At 44.3% G+C, this 20,639-nt stretch overlaps 1 protein-coding gene across 1 annotated transcript in view; it reads left to right on the forward strand.

Annotated features, from left to right (window-relative positions):
* Positions 1-2,390: 2,390 nt before the first annotated feature.
* PPM1H (protein phosphatase, Mg2+/Mn2+ dependent 1H) overlaps positions 2,391-20,639 on the forward strand; it is a 129,822-nt gene continuing 111,573 nt past the window's right edge. Inside the window, exon 1 of the mRNA XM_063396564.1 lies at positions 2,391-2,968. Coding sequence (XP_063252634.1) covers positions 2,733-2,968 — 236 coding nt within the window. The 5' untranslated portion in view covers positions 2,391-2,732. The remainder of the gene's footprint in view (positions 2,969-20,639) is intronic.

Genomic DNA, 20,639 nt, shown 5'->3' on the forward strand with positions numbered 1-20,639 from the left:
TGTGTTTCTGGCCCAGTGCAGCTTCACTCCCCAGCACAGTTACCCAATCAGAGGAAAAAGTAGATTTACTCCAATGTCACAAATAAATTAGCATTTAAAAAAACCTCCAAACTGTCATTTTTCCTTTGCATTAGTCATGGGATTTCAGGACAGAGAGTCAATTTTCAAACATTTGCCTAGAGAATTCAGCCTCAAATTTTTATTGGAACTCAATATCCAAACCTTTAAAGGTCTACTTATCACCAAGAAAAATGTCTGGCTTGGACCAGGTGGACTACAGGCTGGGAGATATGGGGAACTTGCAGAGCCCTGCAGAGTTCCTTGGAGAAGTGAGGCTTCACTTTTGACTCAAAAGTGGACACAATCCTCTTTCCCAAAGAACTGAAATCAAGGCATCTCTGTTCTTTTTAGTATGAAGAGGCCATACCCCTCCTGTTGTACTTTGTATCCTTACAGTATTCTTGTTCCACAGGTAAGCATACACCAAATAGATAGAATAGAACTCAACAGTGAATTTCAAACAGTGCACAGATCTGTTTTGAGTGGTGAGCTGCTAAGCTGTCTCTCCATATGTCTTATCTGGGTTTTCCTTGTCATCTAGCAGAGATAATAATTTAAACTCTAACGTATCCCTTCACATTTCTCCCTCATGCTTTGTGCAGAATAGTGACTGCAGTATGCGGCCAGAGAAGAAACACTGCATTCTCTCTGTTTCAGTTTTAGTCAACATTTTTCAACGTCTTTGGATCCAATAAATTGTAAAATCCAGTGGGTTGGCACGGCTTATCCAGAAGTACAATTCTTAACCTGTGACGGATACAAGGATACAGGACAGCTTCTGCTCATGTCCCTCTTCTCACTCCTGTCTTCTCTGGGTGGCAGATCCTATAAGCATTAGTGAGGGAAAAGAGTGCTGGAGTACCTCTTAGATGAAAAAACAGAGGCCATCCAGCAGACAAAAGATAGTGTAAAGAGGTCATCCTGGGTAGAAGAAACTGGGAATAAACAAAGAGAGGTTTACAGTTCCTCAAAATACTTATAATATCAACCCTGGAAGTGACTAAACAAGAGACATGAAAAATAAACACCTTGTCCTAAAAGAAGTGTATCTGTAATGCTAAATTTGGAGTAGATTTATTTCCATTTCTACTTTAGAAGGCACTCAACATGCTCTTAGCATTGCTGTTCTCTAATATACTTTTGGCTCTCTAGAGTTTCTTAGCAGACAGCTTTATCATAAAACTGGTGTCACAACAGTTTTACATTTCTTATGTCTGTATGTAAGGAACCTGGAGCAAACACAGGCATTGTTTGAACTCAGTTCTCAGGATGTTAGTTAATAATCAGAAACTGAACAAGCTCACAGGACTCATTCTTCAAACCTCTGCAACTGGGTGTTCAGTTTGGTGCCAGCCAGTTTCCAGTGTGAGCCAGCAAGATGATAGCGGATCATCCCCTCTATATGTATGCCTTGTACGATGACTAATGAGCTTTCTCCTGCTAGCTTCCAGCACTGCACTGCTCGCAAGGTTTGCCATACCTACCTGCTCCGTTTTGCAGGTCACTGCCTTTCACTGAGACTTACAGCTCTCAGGAGGGCTGCAGAATCACAGGGCTCAAAGCCTCGCTTCAGAGGACAGACTTCCTATGTGCTCCTGTTCCATTCCTACATTTTCTTAAAGCTTGGCACACCCAAATCTGCAACACATTTGGGTGACCACTACATGGAAGAGACCTCACAGTTTTGTTTTATTTTGTTTTGTTTTTCTAATTGTGGAACAGTATGACATGGTCAAAATTACGCAAAAAGAGAAAAAGGGGTTAAAACATCTTGTCCGCAAATTTGAAAATCTTTGGGCCCGTCCTTTCACTTTTGCTGTATGACAGCATCCCAAACGTCTGGCGGTGCTCAGAGGAGCCCGGGGCTGCCGCTCCGTCACCCTGACCGGCGGACGGGCATGTCCCCGGCCCCGGCAGGCAGGGGAACCCACGGCAGGCCGGCAGCAGGGCTCGCTTTCCGCCACTGTCCCAGGTTCTAATAAATGGCTTCCTGGGGAAAATATCCTTGGCGTGTTTGAGCAGGAGAAGGCAAGTAAACCCTCCAAGGGGGCGTCTTGTCCCGCAGGATTAGCGGGCTCCGCCGGGGCTGGGACGGCGCCGGCTCAGCCCAGGGGCAGCAGGGACAGCGCACTGCGGGCGGCGATCTCCAGCCCCTGGTAATGGAACCCCGAGCGGCTCCGAGGGCACTGCCTCCCGGGCGGCTCATCCCGGAGGCGGCCGCGGGTCCCGGCCGCATCGCTGCGGGCAGCGGGGGCGGCCCCGCCGGGCCCAGGCTCCGCCCGCCGCGCACCTGCCGCGGGCCGGCCCCCGGCGCGGGTGGGCGGGCGGGGGCGGCGGCCGCCCGTGCCCGGCGTGTGCCAGGAGCCCGCCGGTGCCGCAGGAGGAGCAGGAAGCGCCCGGGCGAATCCAGCCGCGCTATCACATGACTCAGCAACCGCTGCCGCCGGGCTGAGTTCACCCAGCGCCGCGCCGGGAGGAGGAAACCTGCAATGAGGCCTCGGCCCCGCGGCTGCCCCTGAGCCCGCCGTCCTCTCGCCCGGCTCGGCGGGGCCCGGCGCCCCCATTGCGGGAGCGCGGCGGGGGCTGCCGGAGCCGCCTGGCAGCGCTGCCCGCCGGCGCGCCCCGCTCCCCGCCCTGCGCGGCGGCCCCGGCGCTGCCGCCGCCGGGGTACTATGCTCACGCGGGTGAAGTCCGCCGTGGCCAATTTCATGGGCGGCATCATGGCTGGCAGCGCGGGCGCCGAGCACGGCAGCGGCGCGGACTTGCCCCTCCGCTTCCCCTACGGGAGACCCGAGTTCCTGGGACTGTCCCCGGACGAGGTGGAGTGCTCCGCCGACCACATCGCCCGCCCCATCCTCATCCTCAGCAAGGACACCCGGCGCCTGCCCTGGACCACGGGCTACGCGGAGTGAGTACGCCGCGGCGAGCAGGTGGAGCGCGGCCGAGCCCGCTGCCCGCGCTCCCGGCGCACCGGCGGCGATGCCGAGGGATCCCCGGCGCTGCCGGAGGCGGGGGGAGCGCAGCCCCGGGCCTGCGCGGCGCCGCGGGCAGCGGGAGCGACGGGGGAAGGTACCGGGGGAGGGGAGCGGCGTACCTGGCACCGTGTGCCCTGCCCTGGCCGTAGCTCCCGGTGGCTCATTCCTGGGAGCCCGAGGATGCAGACGGCCAGCTGCCCTTGAAAGCCCCCGCGGGAGTGGCCGATGCCTGGATCGGCGGAGGATGGCGGGGCAGCACCGGGCTCCCCTACCCGTAGTGACGGCTCCGGGGGCACGGGGGCCAAGGATGGGGTACCCGCCGGTGAACGGCAGTCTCGGTCCTTGACCCTGGAATAAAAAGGGCTTTTGGCAGGAAACCCGGGTTGGTTTGTGCGCGTGTAAATACTTCCCGCTGCCCATGAATGGTGAAATGTGTGGAGTTCGGAACCCCTTCCTGTGGACCCCACAGCCGTTGTGCGTGCTGGTGGTGACTGGTCGCATATCAAAGGGCTTTGCACTTTGGGGAGACGCTTGAGGACCACAGGCTCCAAACTGAAAGAAAAAAAAAAATCAATTGGCTAGCCCCCAAAGTTGGGCTTTCCAAATGGTCCGTTGCCCTGACTCACTCATATAATGGTATTTACTTTAGAGGGTGTCTGATCAGGACCTGGTTGTAGCCTTGCCAGCCAGGCAAGAGGCGGTGTTCCTTTGGATGCAGCCAGCTGGCAGTGGGAGTAGCTGCAGAGGCAAGGCATGTCCTTGCACTTGATGCCTTTATCGGTAGGCACGTTGTTTTCCTTGAGGATTCTGGGTGCAGGATTCAGTATTTGGTTTCCTTCTGTTTGTTCTTTCCGTGTTTGGTTTCTTTCTCTTACTGCTTCTAAGTCTTGAGCATGTCTGGCCATCCATGTTGCTACCAACTCAGAGATTACTGAAGTTATTAAATTAGCCCTTCCAGATTACAAGTTGTTTTATATAGTCTCTTCAGACATCCATGAATTCCCCAAAAAACCATTGCAAAAACTACAGTGAAGGCTTCACATTGTTAATGAGCAATCCCTAGCTTTATTTAAAAGGTTATTATATCATTGGGGATGCTGAAATGGGAGATTTAAAGAGAGATTTTAATGAGAGATTTAAAGAATTTTAAATTGGATTGTTCTCCTCAGATTAATAAAGAATTGAATAGGTTACTGAGCACATTGCCCATGAACTGTAAGTTTAAATATTTAAAAGTAAGCTCTAATTGTTCTGCTACTATAATAGTCCCTTAAAAAGCACTTCTTTACCAAAATAAGTACATGCTGCTATTTTCAGCTTAGGTGAAGTTCTGTGGCTTCCAGCAAGTAACTGTACTTGCAAGCTGGTGACAAAGTGGAAGGGAGGTTCTCTGGCTCCAGGTATGTGCATCCCATGAGCTTCACCTGAGACTGTTGGGGCAGAAAAATGTGGGTGCTGGAAAGTGAATGTTTCATTAACTCTGTTGATGAAACCTCATGAGAGAGAGTGTTTGAAGATAAAGTAAATAGCTCTGGTGGTCATGAAAGCAGAACATACCAGGATTGTTTTCATATACTTGTTGCTCTTCCCTCTTGAGCATTGAGCATCTTGGTTAATTGGGAGGCGTAAAAAGTCAGTAGCTTTTTCAGTTCCTGTTGTTATCTACGTGAAGAGAAGTGGCCCTTTTGCTTTGTCTCTGGTGGCTTTTTTGTTGTTGTTTTTGTTTGGTTGTTTGTTTGTGTTTGGTTGGTTGGTTTCGGTTTTTTGTCTCATCCCCTTCCCTTGCAGTTACTGGCTCCAGTGCTGGTGGAGCATATCTAAGGGAAAGGTGGTACCTGTTAGAGAGAACTAGTGAACGTGTTACTACCCTCTTCCCAGAAGTGTGTATATGATGTTCCAAAACTGGAGTTCATTGTAACCAGAAGATCTCAAAGTGCTCACCGCAGAGAAGCTGAGAGGAAAGCAGTGCCACCAAAATTGCATTGTTTTCCAGAGGCAGAGCATTGGAGAATAAAGAAGTAGAAGAAAATACAGACAAACTCAGATTTTGCCAAATATGACCTTTTTTTGTTGTTTTACTCATACTGAGCTATTACCAGGATTTCTGAAAATAATTGCAAGACTTGATGGGAGATATGTGTTGAAACTGTTTTTCTTTTGAAACGGGCTTGAGTTACAGAGAAAAGAAATGGAAAAGGTACCAGGAAGATAAAATTATGATTATACATATTCTGAAGTTTGTTGGCTTGGGGAAGGCAGGGAATAAAGCACTTTCATGCTATTATTTAGCATTTTGTTACTGTCTATAGTAAAGAAACTATCAGAACAATGTTTGCCTTTTGTTACTATACAAGTGAGCACTTACAAGAATGTTAGGAGGAAGTTTGGTGTCCTCACAGGCAGCTTGTGATGTAACACAAAGGCAGCTATTTAACTCACATTTTGCTAGTTTGCTTTGGAAGACATGAGAGATGTGCCATACCTGCAGAGTGCTGAGGTGCAGCTTCCCCTGAGCTATTGCCTTTTCAGTGTCTCTGTTTTAGCAAACCAGCAAAAGCGAATTCAGTGTTTTGTTGGCTGGGATGCCTGTGGACACAGGGATTTTTACTTCCTGTAGCTAATGAGAGGTTTGTTGTTGACTTAGAAGGTGGGCGTTTGGCCCAGGAGGTGTAAGGAGAGCATGTGCCACCTGTACTGTGTGTACCTTGATGTTGTGAGCTGTTGCACAGCAGGGTTGGAGTCAGTGGATTTATGTCCCACACCCAGCACCAGCATCTGTCTCACTATCTTTAGGAAGAAATTCTGGCTCTGAGAGTAGATCACCTGGAGGCTGAGCTTCAGGAAAGCATTTGTAATGTTCATGTTCTGTAGTTGTAAAACATGTCAGTTTACAGATGATGCTGGAGTTCCTTGATGTTGTCATGCTGGTGTTTCATCCAAGCTGGAGAAGGCATTTTGGGGTTAGAGCTGGTTCCCATGCCAGACTGAAGCTGTTTGTATCTACAAAATATGCATTTTTAGGGGATTCCTCTTGTTTCTTTGATTCCTGGGGATTAGTATTTTTTACTAAACAACATATTGACAAAGTAGCTCACCCTGTTGGCTGTTTCTTTTCCCTAGCATCTGTGTGGTATGGGCCTGTTCATCTGAATTCTTCCTCTAGAACAAGCATTTCTCCTCCACTCCACGTTCTTCTTCCTCTTATACTGAACATTTTTTGTAACGGGTATTTTTGCAGTATTGCTCATTCATGTCATATATTTTAACTTATTTTTCAAATTACCTGCTTACCTCTGTGAAATTATGTAGTGAAATGTAAATTAGCCTTTATTATTAACTTCCTCTGTTTTAATGGTGTGATCATTATGAAAAGCATGTAGGCAGGCGAATGAAATCTTCAGAAAGGTACTTGGTGCTGGGATAAAATATCATTGCTTCCTGACATTTTAGTGGGAATCCCATAGGGACTCAGCTCTCCTTAGTAAGTAAGCAGCCTAAAAGTTGTCTTCTGAAATGAATGTCCTGCTGTCTCTTCCTTGCGTGGGAGCCCTGAGACATTGAATTGCATTTCATCTCATACAGGATGGCAAAGGCCACTTTTCAAAGAGATATTCTTATACCACAGACACTTGTCTAATGTTTGTCAAGCTCCATAGAAGCAAAATTAAAATTGTAGCCCACATCCAGTAAGCTTTTTAATTGTCTTTAAAGGTATAGTTTTATTTAGAAATAAACTTTTCATTTTTAATCAAGGGCATCCTTAACATAGTTTTCTGATGTGGTTAGCCGGCGTGCATCAGGAATGACCCTGGGAGAGGGTGGTCTGTTAACAAATGTTCTTTTAAGTCTGCCTTTAATCCAGAGGAGTAAGGAGATTTGCTGCTCTCTGAAAAGTTAAGTGATTTCAATAAGGGAGGCTGGGAGGGATCCTGCCTCACACTTTATTTACTCATTGCCCTCTCTCCCGTCTGCAAGCAGCAGCGCTCCCAAGGCCACTGCCATCTCCTCTAGAGCTTTCCCTGCCTGAGCCACAAGCTGGGTTTTTAGCAGCTGCTTGGATTGCCCTGTTACTGGGGGGAAGTTTCTTCTTTGGTCCCTTCCTGTGCTGTTTTCAGTGTGTTATGACCTCTTCCCTGCAGCACTGCTGATGAACAATCCCAGTGTTCAACTCTGAAAGTAACTGGCAAAGTAAAGGCAGTAGCAGAGAGTATGTGAGTATGTAATGTGAAATGACCCAGGTGATATTCACTGCATCTAAACTCTACCCGGAACATTATTTCTCACCTTTTCCTCTTTTGCTTTATCTTCTTCCCTCTGTGGAGGTAGAGGATGAACAGGGTGGAGCAGAGCCTTCCTCTCTTAGCTGAATTTCCTTGGCTACATATGGCACGATAAAATAAATGCTAAATTTGCAAATGACAAAGAGCTAGCCTGCTGCTCATGTGGTGGAGTTGCAGAGAAACTGCAACTGAGTAGCATTTTGTGGCAGAAAAACAAGCTTAGTCATTTTCCATCCATTTTGAATGTATATTCCTACAGTCCAGTATCCAGTACTATAATTGCTTTCCTAAACTGTATGAATCCTGGGGACAGGACCATAGCTGTGTCACATGTTCATCTCTTGCTCTTGCCTTTCTGCCATCTCTTTGGAGAACTTCAAAAGGTGCTATAAAATACACTAAAGGGTTGGGAGAAAGATTTGATTGTATGTTGTCTGGGTCCTCATGCAAAAGACAATTTTGCCTTTTATTTTTTAAAAAATTCTAAATGACACTTCAGATACCTTTGCAGTTCCAAGTTAGAATGGGTTTCCAGGAACTTGACTTTACTGGTATGTGTGTTCCTTGCCTTAAAAAGTCAATTTATTGTGCCAGCAGTGCCTTTTGTTTGATGAGACAAAGTCCGGGCTCTTTTTCCATAATGTTACAATTCAGAGATACTGTGGTTTCTCTGCTCTGCAGGCCTGCAGTAGAAATTATGTTTTCTCTGTGGTGTTGGTGGCTACTGACCCATAATGAATGTGGAGTCGTAGGTGAAAGTATGATGAGCGTGTCCTTCTACAGCATTATTACAGTGGCAAGTTGTTACAGTTCAAAATGGAGGGGGGGGCAGGTTTTCTTTCCTTCTCGGAGTACTGGATTTTTTGTAAGGCTGATGATATTGCATCATGTTTTCTCATGCTATGTTACTTAGTTCGTAGCAAATGAATGGATGTGAGAATTAACTGGAGTTCTTTATTAAAATATTTTCCAGCATTTCTCAGTTATCATAAATACTTTGAGTTAAGATAACACAGAAGTATTCTTCTACCTTTCATGTTCTGTCTTGACCAAACTATTTCTTCAAATGCTAAGCATTTTACTAAGGTTATGAAGCAGGTGAAAGCTTAGCATGTCTGAGGTAAGGCAAAACACAAAGAATGCTTGTCCTGAGTTGAATATTCGGATGCTGGAAGACAGCATACGGTTTACAACTGATTGCTTATTCTAATCCCCATTGCTTCTTATTAATAGAAGATAACAACACTACAGTCCTGCTCCTGTGAATTGGAAGTGATAGTCTTTCTAAACCTCCCCTGGGAACATGACTCATACCCCATCGGTAAACACATTTCTTGTGTGTGTTCTGTTTGGTACAAATTTCAGGAGGATGAGACTTGTGGGGAAAGGAATACTTTTATTTTATCTTGTTCTGTTTGGTTGTCAGGTTATGTACACAGAAATAATGAATTACTTTCCTTTTAAACTTTTTAAAAATTGCAAGTCCCTTTGTCTAGATGAAAATACTTTCTTTTATTCTTTTTGTAGTTCAGAACATAAGAAGGAGTAGGACCCGATGAATGAACTAAAAACTCAAGGACCATACATGTAGCTAGAGGCAACTAAACAGTCTTCCTCTGTGAATGAATTATTCTTCTATGCATATTATAATGTTAACTTTAATGTATATTGCCTGGCTCTTGTTTAAGCCTGAGTTCATATAAAACAGCCCACAGAAACCTCATGATAATTTTAAGAGCTTCAGAAATCCCTTTCGTTGTGTAAGACCTTATGTTATAGCATCTAATATTTATGTAATACCTCTAATCTGCCAAGTGCATTGCAAATAATAATTTCAGAATAACCTTGGAGAAAAAATGTACATATGTGTAAATGTACTGGTTCTTCCAAGTGAAAAAATGCAGCAGTGAGGGTAAGTTTTGGCAAGAGATTTGATATGAATGTGAAGAGTGAATCTCAAGTTTTAGGTTCTGTATTTTGATGACACAGTTATTTTTCTTGATGTTGTGTACTTGGTTTTTCCTATATGGCCTGTGATTTCTTAGAACTTACAGGGGTAAAAGGAGAAAAATAGAAAGAGGATAAAAATGTAAATCGTGCTCAGGTATTTTTAATACTATCTAAGTTGCACAAACGTGATTCCTGATGGGACAAGTATGAAATTCATCCCTCGAAGCTGTCTCATATTGCTAGTCCCTCAAAGGCGTAAGACTAGTGCTGGCTCACATGTTTCTGAAAGGCTTGCTTGAGCATGGTCCTAGCTTCTGACACCAGAGCATGACCATGTCCTGCCAGGTAGCCTTCCTTTGGACCCTTCTGCCTTGGCACAGGTGGCAGCCAGCAGATGTTGCCTGCAAACACTCCAGCTTTGTTAATTTGTCTCTGTTGCAGCTGCATCACTTCGGGTAGGTGTAAGTGGGAATGGCTTGGCACAGTTATCATCATGGCATAAAGTAAAGTGACAGGGCTCTGCCCCTCAGGGTGAACTGCTTTGAGCCTGTGAATGTGAGCAAATGAAACTTGCTCAGTTTGACCTTGACAGGAAGCAGTGCTGCAAAGCACAGGTCATTCCTGTGATGGGGTCTGTGTGCCACTGTGTGGGAAAGAAATATGGTTTGTGGGTTTAAGGATGGGTTAAGTCAGCTTTGTGAGCTGAATCCCAAATAAGACTTGGAGTGGGGGAGAGCTGTTAATGAGTGCAGGGAGATAATTTAGGCAGAGCAGACATAGTTGCTTTGCTGTGGCATGTGGCTGGAGTAGGTGCTGTATCCTGCTGTAGTAGGAGCAGCATTTGCAGGGGAGATAGAGGCTCCTGAACTACATCTAACCTGGATCTTTATCCACTTCCCCTTGGATTTCTATTCTGATTGAACTTGCTAAAATGCCAGAGGTCCTATTGGACAGCAGCACCTTTGTATTAACTGTGCCTTTTGTTGTCTCTAATGATTTTTTTCTTCCCTCTTAAAAAGAAAGAGAAAGGTGACTTCTGAAAATTGGTTCCCATTTGACCAGTCACATTTACTTGGTAGGGTATGTTTGGGATGTCCAGCTATAATACACATATTATCCAGAGTGGTTTCCTGATCAGAGGTCAGGTGGCGTAGGTCACAGTTGCAAGTGTTCAGGGCACAAAACAGTGAGCAGAGCTGGCGAGAGAACTCCCAGCTTGTGTGGAGCTGCTCCGCCCCTCAAATCCAACTGACATGGGGTGGAAGTTTTATTGTGTGGTAATTACAGAGGGTCCAGCAAGTAGGACATGGCCAGCAGGTCCATTGAAGCCTTTTGGCTTCTTCACCACCATCTCCCTCATGCAGCAGCACACTTGCTGTCTAGTAGATGCTGCCAGCTGTACTTGGGGTTATAAGTGCCATGGTTGCTAAGTGGCTGATGCTGCATGAGCTGTTCACTAGGTGAAGCTCATAAAATGGTTGGAGGCAGGTGTGATACCTCCTCTAAATACCGTATGTAAGGTAAGTGTTTGTCTGAAGAGTTTAACATTCTCCAAATGAACACTGCACACAGTATTTTGTCAGGGGAAGCAGTTCTAGGGTAAAGCCAGGTGAAGGGATTTCTGTGTTTCTTGATCACAGCATGGTTTAATTGCTGGAGTCTGAATGGGGGAAGGACAGAAATAACACCAAGCTGAGGCAGTCAACATTAACAAGTGCAGTAGATAGTGCAGGAGGGTATGTGGTCAGTGCCTAATTGGGAAATGCCAAAATATGGACCCTGTACATAACTTAGCAATCACACTGATTTAAAAACGAAACTCATATAAGAAGAGGTTTTAGGGGGCTGTGGCCAGCAGGCATAAAGTAGGGTGGCAAATCTAGAGCTTCACTCATTGTTTGGGATCTCTGTTCAATACAGTGAGGCTTAAGGGGCAGAGAATCTGCTGGGGGAGTCTAGAGCTGCTTGAGGTAGAGGGCGATGGGTACTGCTGTGTCTGCAGAGAACCTCTGGCTTCAGAGAACTGAAAATCCTGTGTGGCCCAAATGAGGACCTAAATGCACCCTCGCCAAGGCAAGCAGGAGTTGAATGGGTCTGGTCCCCCAAGATCATGTCAGCCTCTCCCTCCTCTGGTGTGGGAAGTTCTGTCTGTCCATCACTGTCACTTGTCATAGTGGCAGTTTGTTTTCAGCTCTGTGAATGATGTTGGATCCTGTAGGCTCTGCACTTTTCCCTCTTATGAAAGCAGGTCTGAGGTCCAGGTGGTGACTGTCACTTAAAGGTGAATAACCATTTCTAATTTTTTCCCCCTTCTTCTTTCTTCTTTTTGAAGTGCTACCCTAAGGTGTAGTAGATGCTGACTGATTGTTTTGATGCTGTTCAGGCTCTTTTGCAGGCAACAATGATGATACTGAAACTGTGATTTGAGACAGCCAGTTTTGCCTGACTTCAGGAAGAAAGGGTGGGGGTGGGAAGAGTAGAAGACCATGTGCCATTGCCTTTACGCTTTCCATGCTGGTATTCTGCTACAATAAGGGGAGAAATACTGAGCTTTGATTGCCTGTGGTATCCTGCATACCACTGCTCCGGAAATCCTGCGGCAAAATGTCCTTGGACTGGCATTAGAGGTCTGCAAGATTGTCCCTTTATAGGCATAGCTCTGTTTCCAAAGTCTTTGCAGTTATTTTCTTCTTTTATTTCATCTGCTGGTCCCATATCTAAGTGCCTTTTGTGCTGTCCTCTCTGAGTATCTACTCCATTGCATAAAGCTACAGAAAAGAGGTGAGTTCTTTCCTCCTCTCTGCTCCCCACTGTGAGCCCTTCTGGATTTCTCTGATTTATTTCTCTGTCCTTTGTGCCCTGTTATGATAATTTCTGCTTTCCAAACTCCCTGCAAGGAGCAAAAAAGATCCAACTCCAGCCAAGTTCTGCAGCAGATCACTGTTTTTTTTTTCCCTGCCAACACTGATTCATTCAGGCCAAGTATGATTTTTCTATCTTTAGGTATGTGTTAGAGACCTCCTCAGAAACAGATGATGCGTAGTGCATGTTTGTAATGCTGTAAAATACCTGTCAGTCATAACTAACAATCTGGTCCTTGGTGGAGTTTTACATTGGAGGTGGGACTGAGGACACAGCTCCAGCTCTTGTAACTTGAGCAGTGCTCCATTTTGTGCAGAAGTCTTGTGAATAGACAAGGTACCTTGCTGTTCATCAGAAATCCCTGTATTTTCCAGATGTGGCAGGTCACCATGTGAACCCATGAGTTTTGTTAGGTTTGGAAACAGTTTAAGTGAAAGGTGGGTTTGGGCAACTTCCTTCCCCCCGCCCCATTAAGTGCCACTAATATTTTTTAAAATTATTATTCTTTTCTTTTCCCCTTCTGAGGAAGTTGTTATTTTATTGTTGGTTGCGGACTTTTTTCTTTGTGATTCATTGTGTCTGCTGCATGTCTGGGGAGGAGAGGGCAGGAAGCTGTGAAATTTAATAATGGGGAGCAACCTTTTTATTTCTGGTTGGGAAGAGCACTCCTTAAATTGATTCAGGCCCAACATTGTAAATGAGAGCAGGGTCCTCTTCAGCAGGTTCAGGGTTGCACTGGGTGATCAGTTTTGAAGGCAAGGAGCCCCGTGTTAAACTCCTGTCCCTGCCTTGCTGAGCAGGCTCCTGAAGCAGGGAGCAGCTCTGCTCCTCCCCGGAGTGCAGAGGGCTGCACCTCCCTTGGCTTCGGCGGCCGCGGGGGAGCTCAGTGCCCCTTCCTCTGTCCCATTGCATCCCTCCACTGTTAACTCCATGGCTCCAAGTCTGTGCAAGTGCCTTGGCAGGCTGACTGAGGGGCTTGGGCTTTTTTATTTGTTCAGCAGTGATGCTTTGCAGAAGCCTGTGCAGCACAGTGAGGGTCATTAAATTGCTGGTTGTGTGTTTTAAGACCTCATTTTGAAAAAAAGTGCTTTTTCTTCTGAATTTCTATTAAGAATCTTTGTTTCATGAATGAATGCTAAAATTTGGAGTTGAAACTAGATTTATCTCAACTAGTTTTTGTTTGTCTTTGATGACCTTATTTGTAGGTGTCTTGACTGAGAAAGATAAAATCCTTGAAAATAAATGGGGAAAAAGAAAACTTTTAATTTCCTAAGTTCAAACTTGCAATGTTTATCCTTTAGAAAGTTTACAAGTTGTACAATGAAACCTTGCATTGTATTTGTGGTGCCATGGTGGGTGGAGTATGGCTTTAGATTTTGGTATTTGGAAATGGAACACAATAATCATAAAGCTAACCTCGGTGATTATTGCTGCTTATGTCATGACAAAAGTCAAAGTTTTATGTATGTTTGGTTTGAGTGACTTACATTTTGAAGAAGGTAAACAGAAAATTTTGTTCCCTTCTTCGTCTTCCCCTTTGAACAAAAAAAAAAAAAAATTGTTTTTCAGCTATTTTTATGAGTAATTTGAAGATTAGAACTTAACCAGACATGCTCTCAACCATATTGCAGGAGTTGATAAGGCATTAAAACGAACACTGATCTCTTTAAACAAATGTACATCAGCATCAGTCTTGGAGGGCAATTCCCTCTCCCTTACTTTGTCACTACTCTCATTAATCACATCTCCAGTCCTGGACTTTCAGTTAGCTTTGTTGTTCTTCTCAGTAAACTTTAAGATTAGTGTCTCCACAGCCCTTACAAAATCTAGATGGCAACTTCTTCAGGCCGTGGCTCCCTCTAGGATACCTCTCAATGTCATTTTAAGGTCTTTCTATCCCTTTCTGGTAGTGCAAAGCCAGGAATTACAGTCCAGTTAGTTCCTTTGGCAGCCTCTCCAGAGTAATCCCTGAAAATCCTAGGTCTGTGGATGGTAATTCTATTAGCTGTTCAGCAAGCTGAGTCTGGAAGAATGCAGCTGGTGTGTGGGAATGTGGGAAGTTCCCCATCTCTGCCTTTAATCCTGCTTTTAGAGGGGAAAAAAGTTATAGGCTAATATGCTTAGCTGTAATTCCATTCTTGCTTGGTTTTAGAAAAGTGTCTGATTCCTAAACCACAAGCTAGTTCTGTAAAGTGCTTTTGTAGAGGGGAGAAGGCACTATTTTGGTAACTTGGCTCATCTGTCTTTGAAAAAGCGCTGGAATCAAGAGAAGAAGAAATTCTCATAGCCAGCAGTGAGTTTCTAGTTCCTGCTGCACAGCATAATTCAGAAATCTGAAACTGAGGGCATGTAAATGGAAACAGAGCATGAGCATAATCCTTCCAGGTGTGTGTGTATAAACATGGGCATGGAACAGTTTAATGCCCCCTGCACGTGGCTCTTCAGGGCTTTGCAGCCCAGGGGTTTGCACTGGGATTGTGTTATCGGCTGATACGTGACTGCTGCTGCTGGTACCGGTGGCGTGGCCAGTTTAATGCAGACCAGGGATAGAGCTGTCTCTAACAAAAACTGCAGCTTCTATCTGAAGTGAAGGGTCTGGAGATCTTTTTCCCCCTTGAGGCACGTCTTTCTTTTCAGTGCTGAGAGAAAGAGAGGATGAACTTCTGTGGGAGTGCTGGTGTGTTAGAAAGGCTGTTGGGTGCTGGAGAGGCAGAAGCCCCCAGGACAGGAGTGGAGTGTGCCATGGCCTGTGCCAGTGTGAGCATGGACAGCACACTGCTGTGGGGACAGAGGGCAGCGTCCTCACGTGTGAAAGGCAAAATGCAACCTGAGCATGTTAGTTGTTCTCAAAGGTGCCGTGCTCCCTATGGCCATTGTCTGGGGAGAACAAAGTGTGGCCCTCACCAGCTCAGCCTGTTTTCTATTTCCATGGGAAACGAGGGAGAAGGCAGGAAGATACCTTGTTCATGTCTTGTCTGTTTGTTGAATTCAAAATAAGTGTGCCTTGGAGTCAAATACTGCCTGAACTGTTTCTAGTGAAGAGCTCTGGCAAGGGTGAGGTCAGAGGACTTGATTTGTTGCTTTGTTTGTTCAAGCAGCAAATTTGAGATTGTTTGATTTAGAGAAATTGTGTGCCTTGAGGCATTTCCTTGATTTCCTGTCAGGCTGCCCCACCTCTCATGTCCTTTCTTGGCAATGTGGCAGCAGTGACACTGGGGCAGGGAGGTCCTAGAGGCAGCTGCCCCCAGAATCCCAGGGAAGAGTGTGGAGGCACTGCTGGAAGGGTGCCTAGCCAAGCTATAACACAGCTGCTGTGTTATAGGATGGCAAGGTGGGAGCAAATTCACTGAAAATGAATATTACTCACTTCCATCTCCCGTTCAGTTGCCTCAGATGTTGATCCTGTTACAATAGTTCAAATGCTTGGGAGAGCTGATGCTCTGATGCAGCAATAAAATGTTGCAATGCTAATCCGGTAAATTTACACGGGTACCTATTTTGAAAATACAATTACCCCTCTAGTATCGTTTTGTAAAGCATGCGTACGATCAAAGTAGGATGTGATAGTGGAAAATGGGTTGCCACTAGAGAGTCTACATTTGAAACACATTAAGACTGTGTTCACCCTTAACTATAGGCAGAGCTAAAGAGGAGTAATGACTGAAAAAATACAAGTAGGGAACATAGAGGAGTTGAAAGAGGGGAACAAAAATGAAGCCTAAAAAGGCAGGAGAGAGCACACTGAAGGCAAGTGAAATATTTTTGTGTTAGGAGAGAGGTTTAACAGGAGTAGAAGTCCCTATGACAGAAAATGAAAGGCTATAAACAGCAGTAAAGATAATGCTTTGCTGTGTCACTTCAGAGTATGTAGGCAGAATTCATTGCATGAGGACATCCTGAAGAAGTCTGTTAAAGATGTAGTTCAGGGTCTCCTGTTTCAGGAAGCCACAAGACTCTGGATTGAAAGGTATTTAAAGTTAAAGACAAGTATCTCGAAAACCTAAAATCTTCCCCCACTCCTCTTTTTTCTTTGAAACAGAGAACTTTTTCATGTTTGCTGCATGACGTGTCTACTGGGCATTAAGAGGATTGCTCTGCCATGGTTGGATTCATTTCTGAATTAACCTCTTACTTCTCCCACCTATGCAGCAGAAAGTAGTGCAATTAGTAGGGCACAAGCTGAGCTGCTGAGAAAATTTTTCCAAAGTTGTTTGTTGTTGTTGTTTGGAATGATAATCCAGAGCGTTGTGTTTTAACTTTGGTCAGCAATTGAGCACCAGCAGATATTCAGTCACTCCCTCACAGTGGGACTCAGAAGAGAATCATAAAGGTAAAAGTGAGAAAACTCATGGGTTAAGATAAAGGCAGTTTAATAGGTAAGGCAAAGGCTGCACACACAAGCAAAGCAAAAGAAGGAATTCATTCACCACTTCCTATGGGCAGGCAGGCGTTCAGCCGTCTCCAGGAGAGCAGGGCCCCATCACACATACTGGTGACTTGGGAAGACAAATGCCATCACTCCAAATGTCCCTTCCTTCTTCTTATGCCCAACTTTTATTGCCAGCATGATGCCATATGATATGGAATATCCCTTTGATCAGTTGGAGTCAGCTGTCTCGACTCTGCTCCCTCCCAATCCTTGTGCACCCCCAAACCATTCACTTTGGGATGGGGTGAGAAAGTAGAAAGGTTGCTTTGATGCTGTGTAAGCCCTACTCTGCCATAATAAAAGCATCTCTATATTTCTGACCCCGCTTCCAGGATAGATCCAAAACAGAGCCCCACACAAGCTACTATGAAGAAATTTAACTCTATCCCAGGCAAAACCAGTACACAGAAAAAATACCAAAAGGTAGGAGAGGGCCCTTCCGTGGAGACTGCAACAGAAAATAAGTGACCGCACAAACTACCAAAAAGTGGTCTGTAGTTTTTCTGCATTGGGAGAAACTCCTTCAAAAAAGAAAAATCTCTTTTAATGGTGGGCAGTATTTTCATTTTAGGAGTGTATATTTAAACATTGCAGAAGGCAGGGTTTTTTTTTTTTGTTCAAAGATGAATGCGTTTATTTTTTGGTATTCCAGAGTAAGAACTTTTCACCAGAAAAGAATTGAGGAAGGCTACCTCACCAAGAAGAAAAATAATTACTGCTGGCTATTGGCATCATGTAACATCTTATTCTTTGTCTTTCAGTTCTTGTGTAATATTAGAAGTCATATTTCAGAAACAAAAAGGCAGGAGAAACATATCCAGATACTGTTTTTTTCCCTCTTCTCCTGTTGAAAGTCACAGCTCCTCAGAAGCATCACAGACCTATGGGGCTCTATACTGCTTTCCCCAGTGTTGCATGATTACTGTTTGAAAAAGACTTCACAAAAGTGAACATCCTACTACAGCAAACAAGCCAGCATTGTTTCAGACAGGTTAGAAGGCATGAAAAATCTGTAACAAGTGAATGGATTAGTCATAAAGAATCATTGAACAAATAGCTCAGTCTGGGGGAGTGGCAAGGTGGTGTTAACATTGAAAATGAGACTGGAATCTGAGAACTCTTTCCCTTGTGAGGCCTTTAACAAGACCTGGAGGAACTAAGTATTGACAAGGAAGTAGTTATACTCTCAAGGAATTACAGCGGGTGGGATTTGTTTTCTGTGCAGAGAAAAGCACTTGCAGTACAAAGCCCTTGGTGCTCGCAGCAGCGTGTCACAGTGCAGTGAGGGACCTGAGTCACATACGGAGCTATCGTAGCATTCTGCTGGAGAGCTTATCTTAACCAAAATAAAAAACATGTTAGGAATCTGTGGAAAGAGATGAGAGTCTTCATATTTGAGGCACAAAATAAGCTTGTTTGGGAATGTTCCTGCTAGACTAGAATAACAGCTTCTTCAAAAGCTATTATTCTCCTGTGTCTGAAAAAAGCTATTATTCTCCTGTGTTTGAAACAGGGAAAAATGCATTATGCATATCTGCCGATCAGCACTTATCCAGTATTGATCAGCAAAGTAAACCTGGAAAACTATTCAAGTTTATCTAAGTAAAAGATACATCTTTGGGAATATGGGAGGAAGTGTGATTGGAGGCTCAAAATGAAGGTAGAAGAGTTCCAACTTGTTTTAGGAAACAATGTTAAAAATCTGACCAATAACTTGAAGTGTTAGAAATATTATACTTCCAGGTAGCTGTATAAGGTGTGTGTACCCTTGATCAACTTTGGATGGGTTGTAGGAAAGGTCCTCCCTGTTGCCTGTGTCTGTTACCTTATGCTCTGCTGCCCAGAGATGCAGAGCTATAAAGATTTCTTTTTGCAACAGTGCTGCTGCTTTTTGTGGATGAAGAAGCCAGTGGTCCCATGGCTATGGAGGGGGGACTAGATCTGTCTCTGGTGGTCTGCAGCTGATGGGAAGGGTTTGCTGTAGAAAGCATTGACTCCTCACAGTCTCTCCATGTGCTGTGCAGGATATCTTCAGATCTTCTGAAGAAGGAGGGGAAGCAGGTGATGTGACTGGAAAGGTGACTGCTATCCCTCTTGTCCTCCATATTTCATGGATGCAGTTCCTATTATAAAAGAGTGACGTATGTCCAGTGAATGGCAGAGTAGTTTGACAATGTGGCTAAAGAAATGTTTCCACTCAACTAGCTGTGAATAGGACGTTGGTCTAAAAATCTGAACATAAAGAATTTTGCAACTTATTGAAGTCTAGGACCATTACTAATGCTCCCTTGTTGCAAAAAGGGGCTTCCTGTGTAAGCAGCTGCCTTAGCTGGTGTTAGCAGCTGAGGAAAGTGCACCACAGCTGAGAGTATAGATTTCATCTGCATGTGTTGGTAATGACCTATTAGATGATGTTTTGAAAAAAGCCATTTTAAACAGGTTTTTAAAGAAAACAAACCCATGACCTTTGTCTGAAACAAAGCCTTTCCTTATTCAGTGTGCCCAGCAGGTTGCCATACTGGGAGGTGGTTGTGCTCTTGAAAGTGTTTTGTTTTCTTTTACTTGTTACTTTCCTTTGGCCCTTCCCATGAAATTGCTCCTGGGAAGTCTCCCCCTGTTTGTTTGTAACAGTCAAATAAAATCAAAAACTTCTAATTATATCTAAGAGTGTTGCCACTTGACTTGAGTACTATATGAGATAAAAAAGCCATGTTGTTCTATTTTTCAGCTGGTCTAATCTTGCAGTGTGACAGAGATATGTGTTGTGAATTTTGTTGATCGTAATTCTTTTTAATTAGTTATGTGGCAAATCAACATGAAACGGAAGAGTTTTGTCTAAAGAGAGACGATATTGCTTTCTTCAGCCAGCTTGTAGTCTGTGATGCCCAGCGTGGCTGTGCTGTCCATTTGACCTGTGGAGCGTGGGGGACAAGGAAGTTGTCGTCATGCTTTGATTTCCTAGATCTTGTCAAAGTACTGGCAAACTCAAATCCCCAAAACTAGCAGGTATCTGAAGTACTAGCAAAGTGTTACATGCAACTCATGTGTTACACTTACCTTAACCGCACATTCTTTTTCTGTCCTTAGTTCTTGAGCCTTCAGAATAACCATCAGTCTTACCAAAATCTTTGTAAGAACAAACTCCCAATGCACTAAAACAAAAACAAAACCAACAAAAGAAAAACAACAACAACCAACCAAAACAAAAAAATCTGAAACTGAGCTGTGCCAGAATAGAATCAGAAAATCATGGAATGGTTTGTGTTGGAAGAGACCTTAAAGATGATCCAGTTCCAACCCCCCGTCTTGGCTGGAGACAACACTGTTTCTAATAAATGCTTTGGAGGACAGAGCTGTAAGAATTTTGAAATTTACATATGCTTTAGATATAGTGGACTCTGTCCAGAGCAGTAGGAATTGTGTGGGTGACTCTACACCCAGACACTTTGCTCCAGACAGTTGGTGAAGGGTTGGAACACTATTTTAATCTTTCATATCTTCCCATCATCTTCCTGGCTGTGATTTTTCTGAGATATTTTAAAACAAATCGCCCAAAAATCCAGAACAAAACAAAGAACAGTCTTAAAAAAAAAAAAATGGACCTGAGAAATCAAACTTACTTAACTCTTCCGGATATGCATAATGGAAAAAGCTAGAGATACAAATATGCATAATGGTAGGGATATCCCTAGGTATATATAATGGCTTTATGGCCTGAGTTGTAATTATACTCTGCTCTCCTTCTGTGCCCCCCTTCATTCCTAGTCTGCCCTTTCTTGCATCATCTCACCAACTAGTGCTCTTCTTCTCTGATGAGGTGCCCTATCAGCAGTTTGGTTTTTTATGGTCTGTCTGCGTGTAGTTAGAAGTTTTCTGCATTTGTTAATTTCTGAAGTTTCTGCATACTTTGGGGAAAGCATCAAGCAAAGTTTGAGCTCTGTCAGCTATTCTCATAAAAGATGCTGTTGCTCTCTGGAGACCTGAACTCCCTAATATTGTTTTGATAATGGGCCATTTTAAGCCACAGTCAAAAACAAAATAATCTCCAAATTTGATTGTTAAAAGGAACACATGCTACAGACT

Source organism: Prinia subflava, chromosome 4 (assembly GCF_021018805.1).
Source record: "Prinia subflava isolate CZ2003 ecotype Zambia chromosome 4, Cam_Psub_1.2, whole genome shotgun sequence".
NCBI classification, from domain to species: domain Eukaryota; kingdom Metazoa; phylum Chordata; class Aves; order Passeriformes; family Cisticolidae; genus Prinia; species Prinia subflava.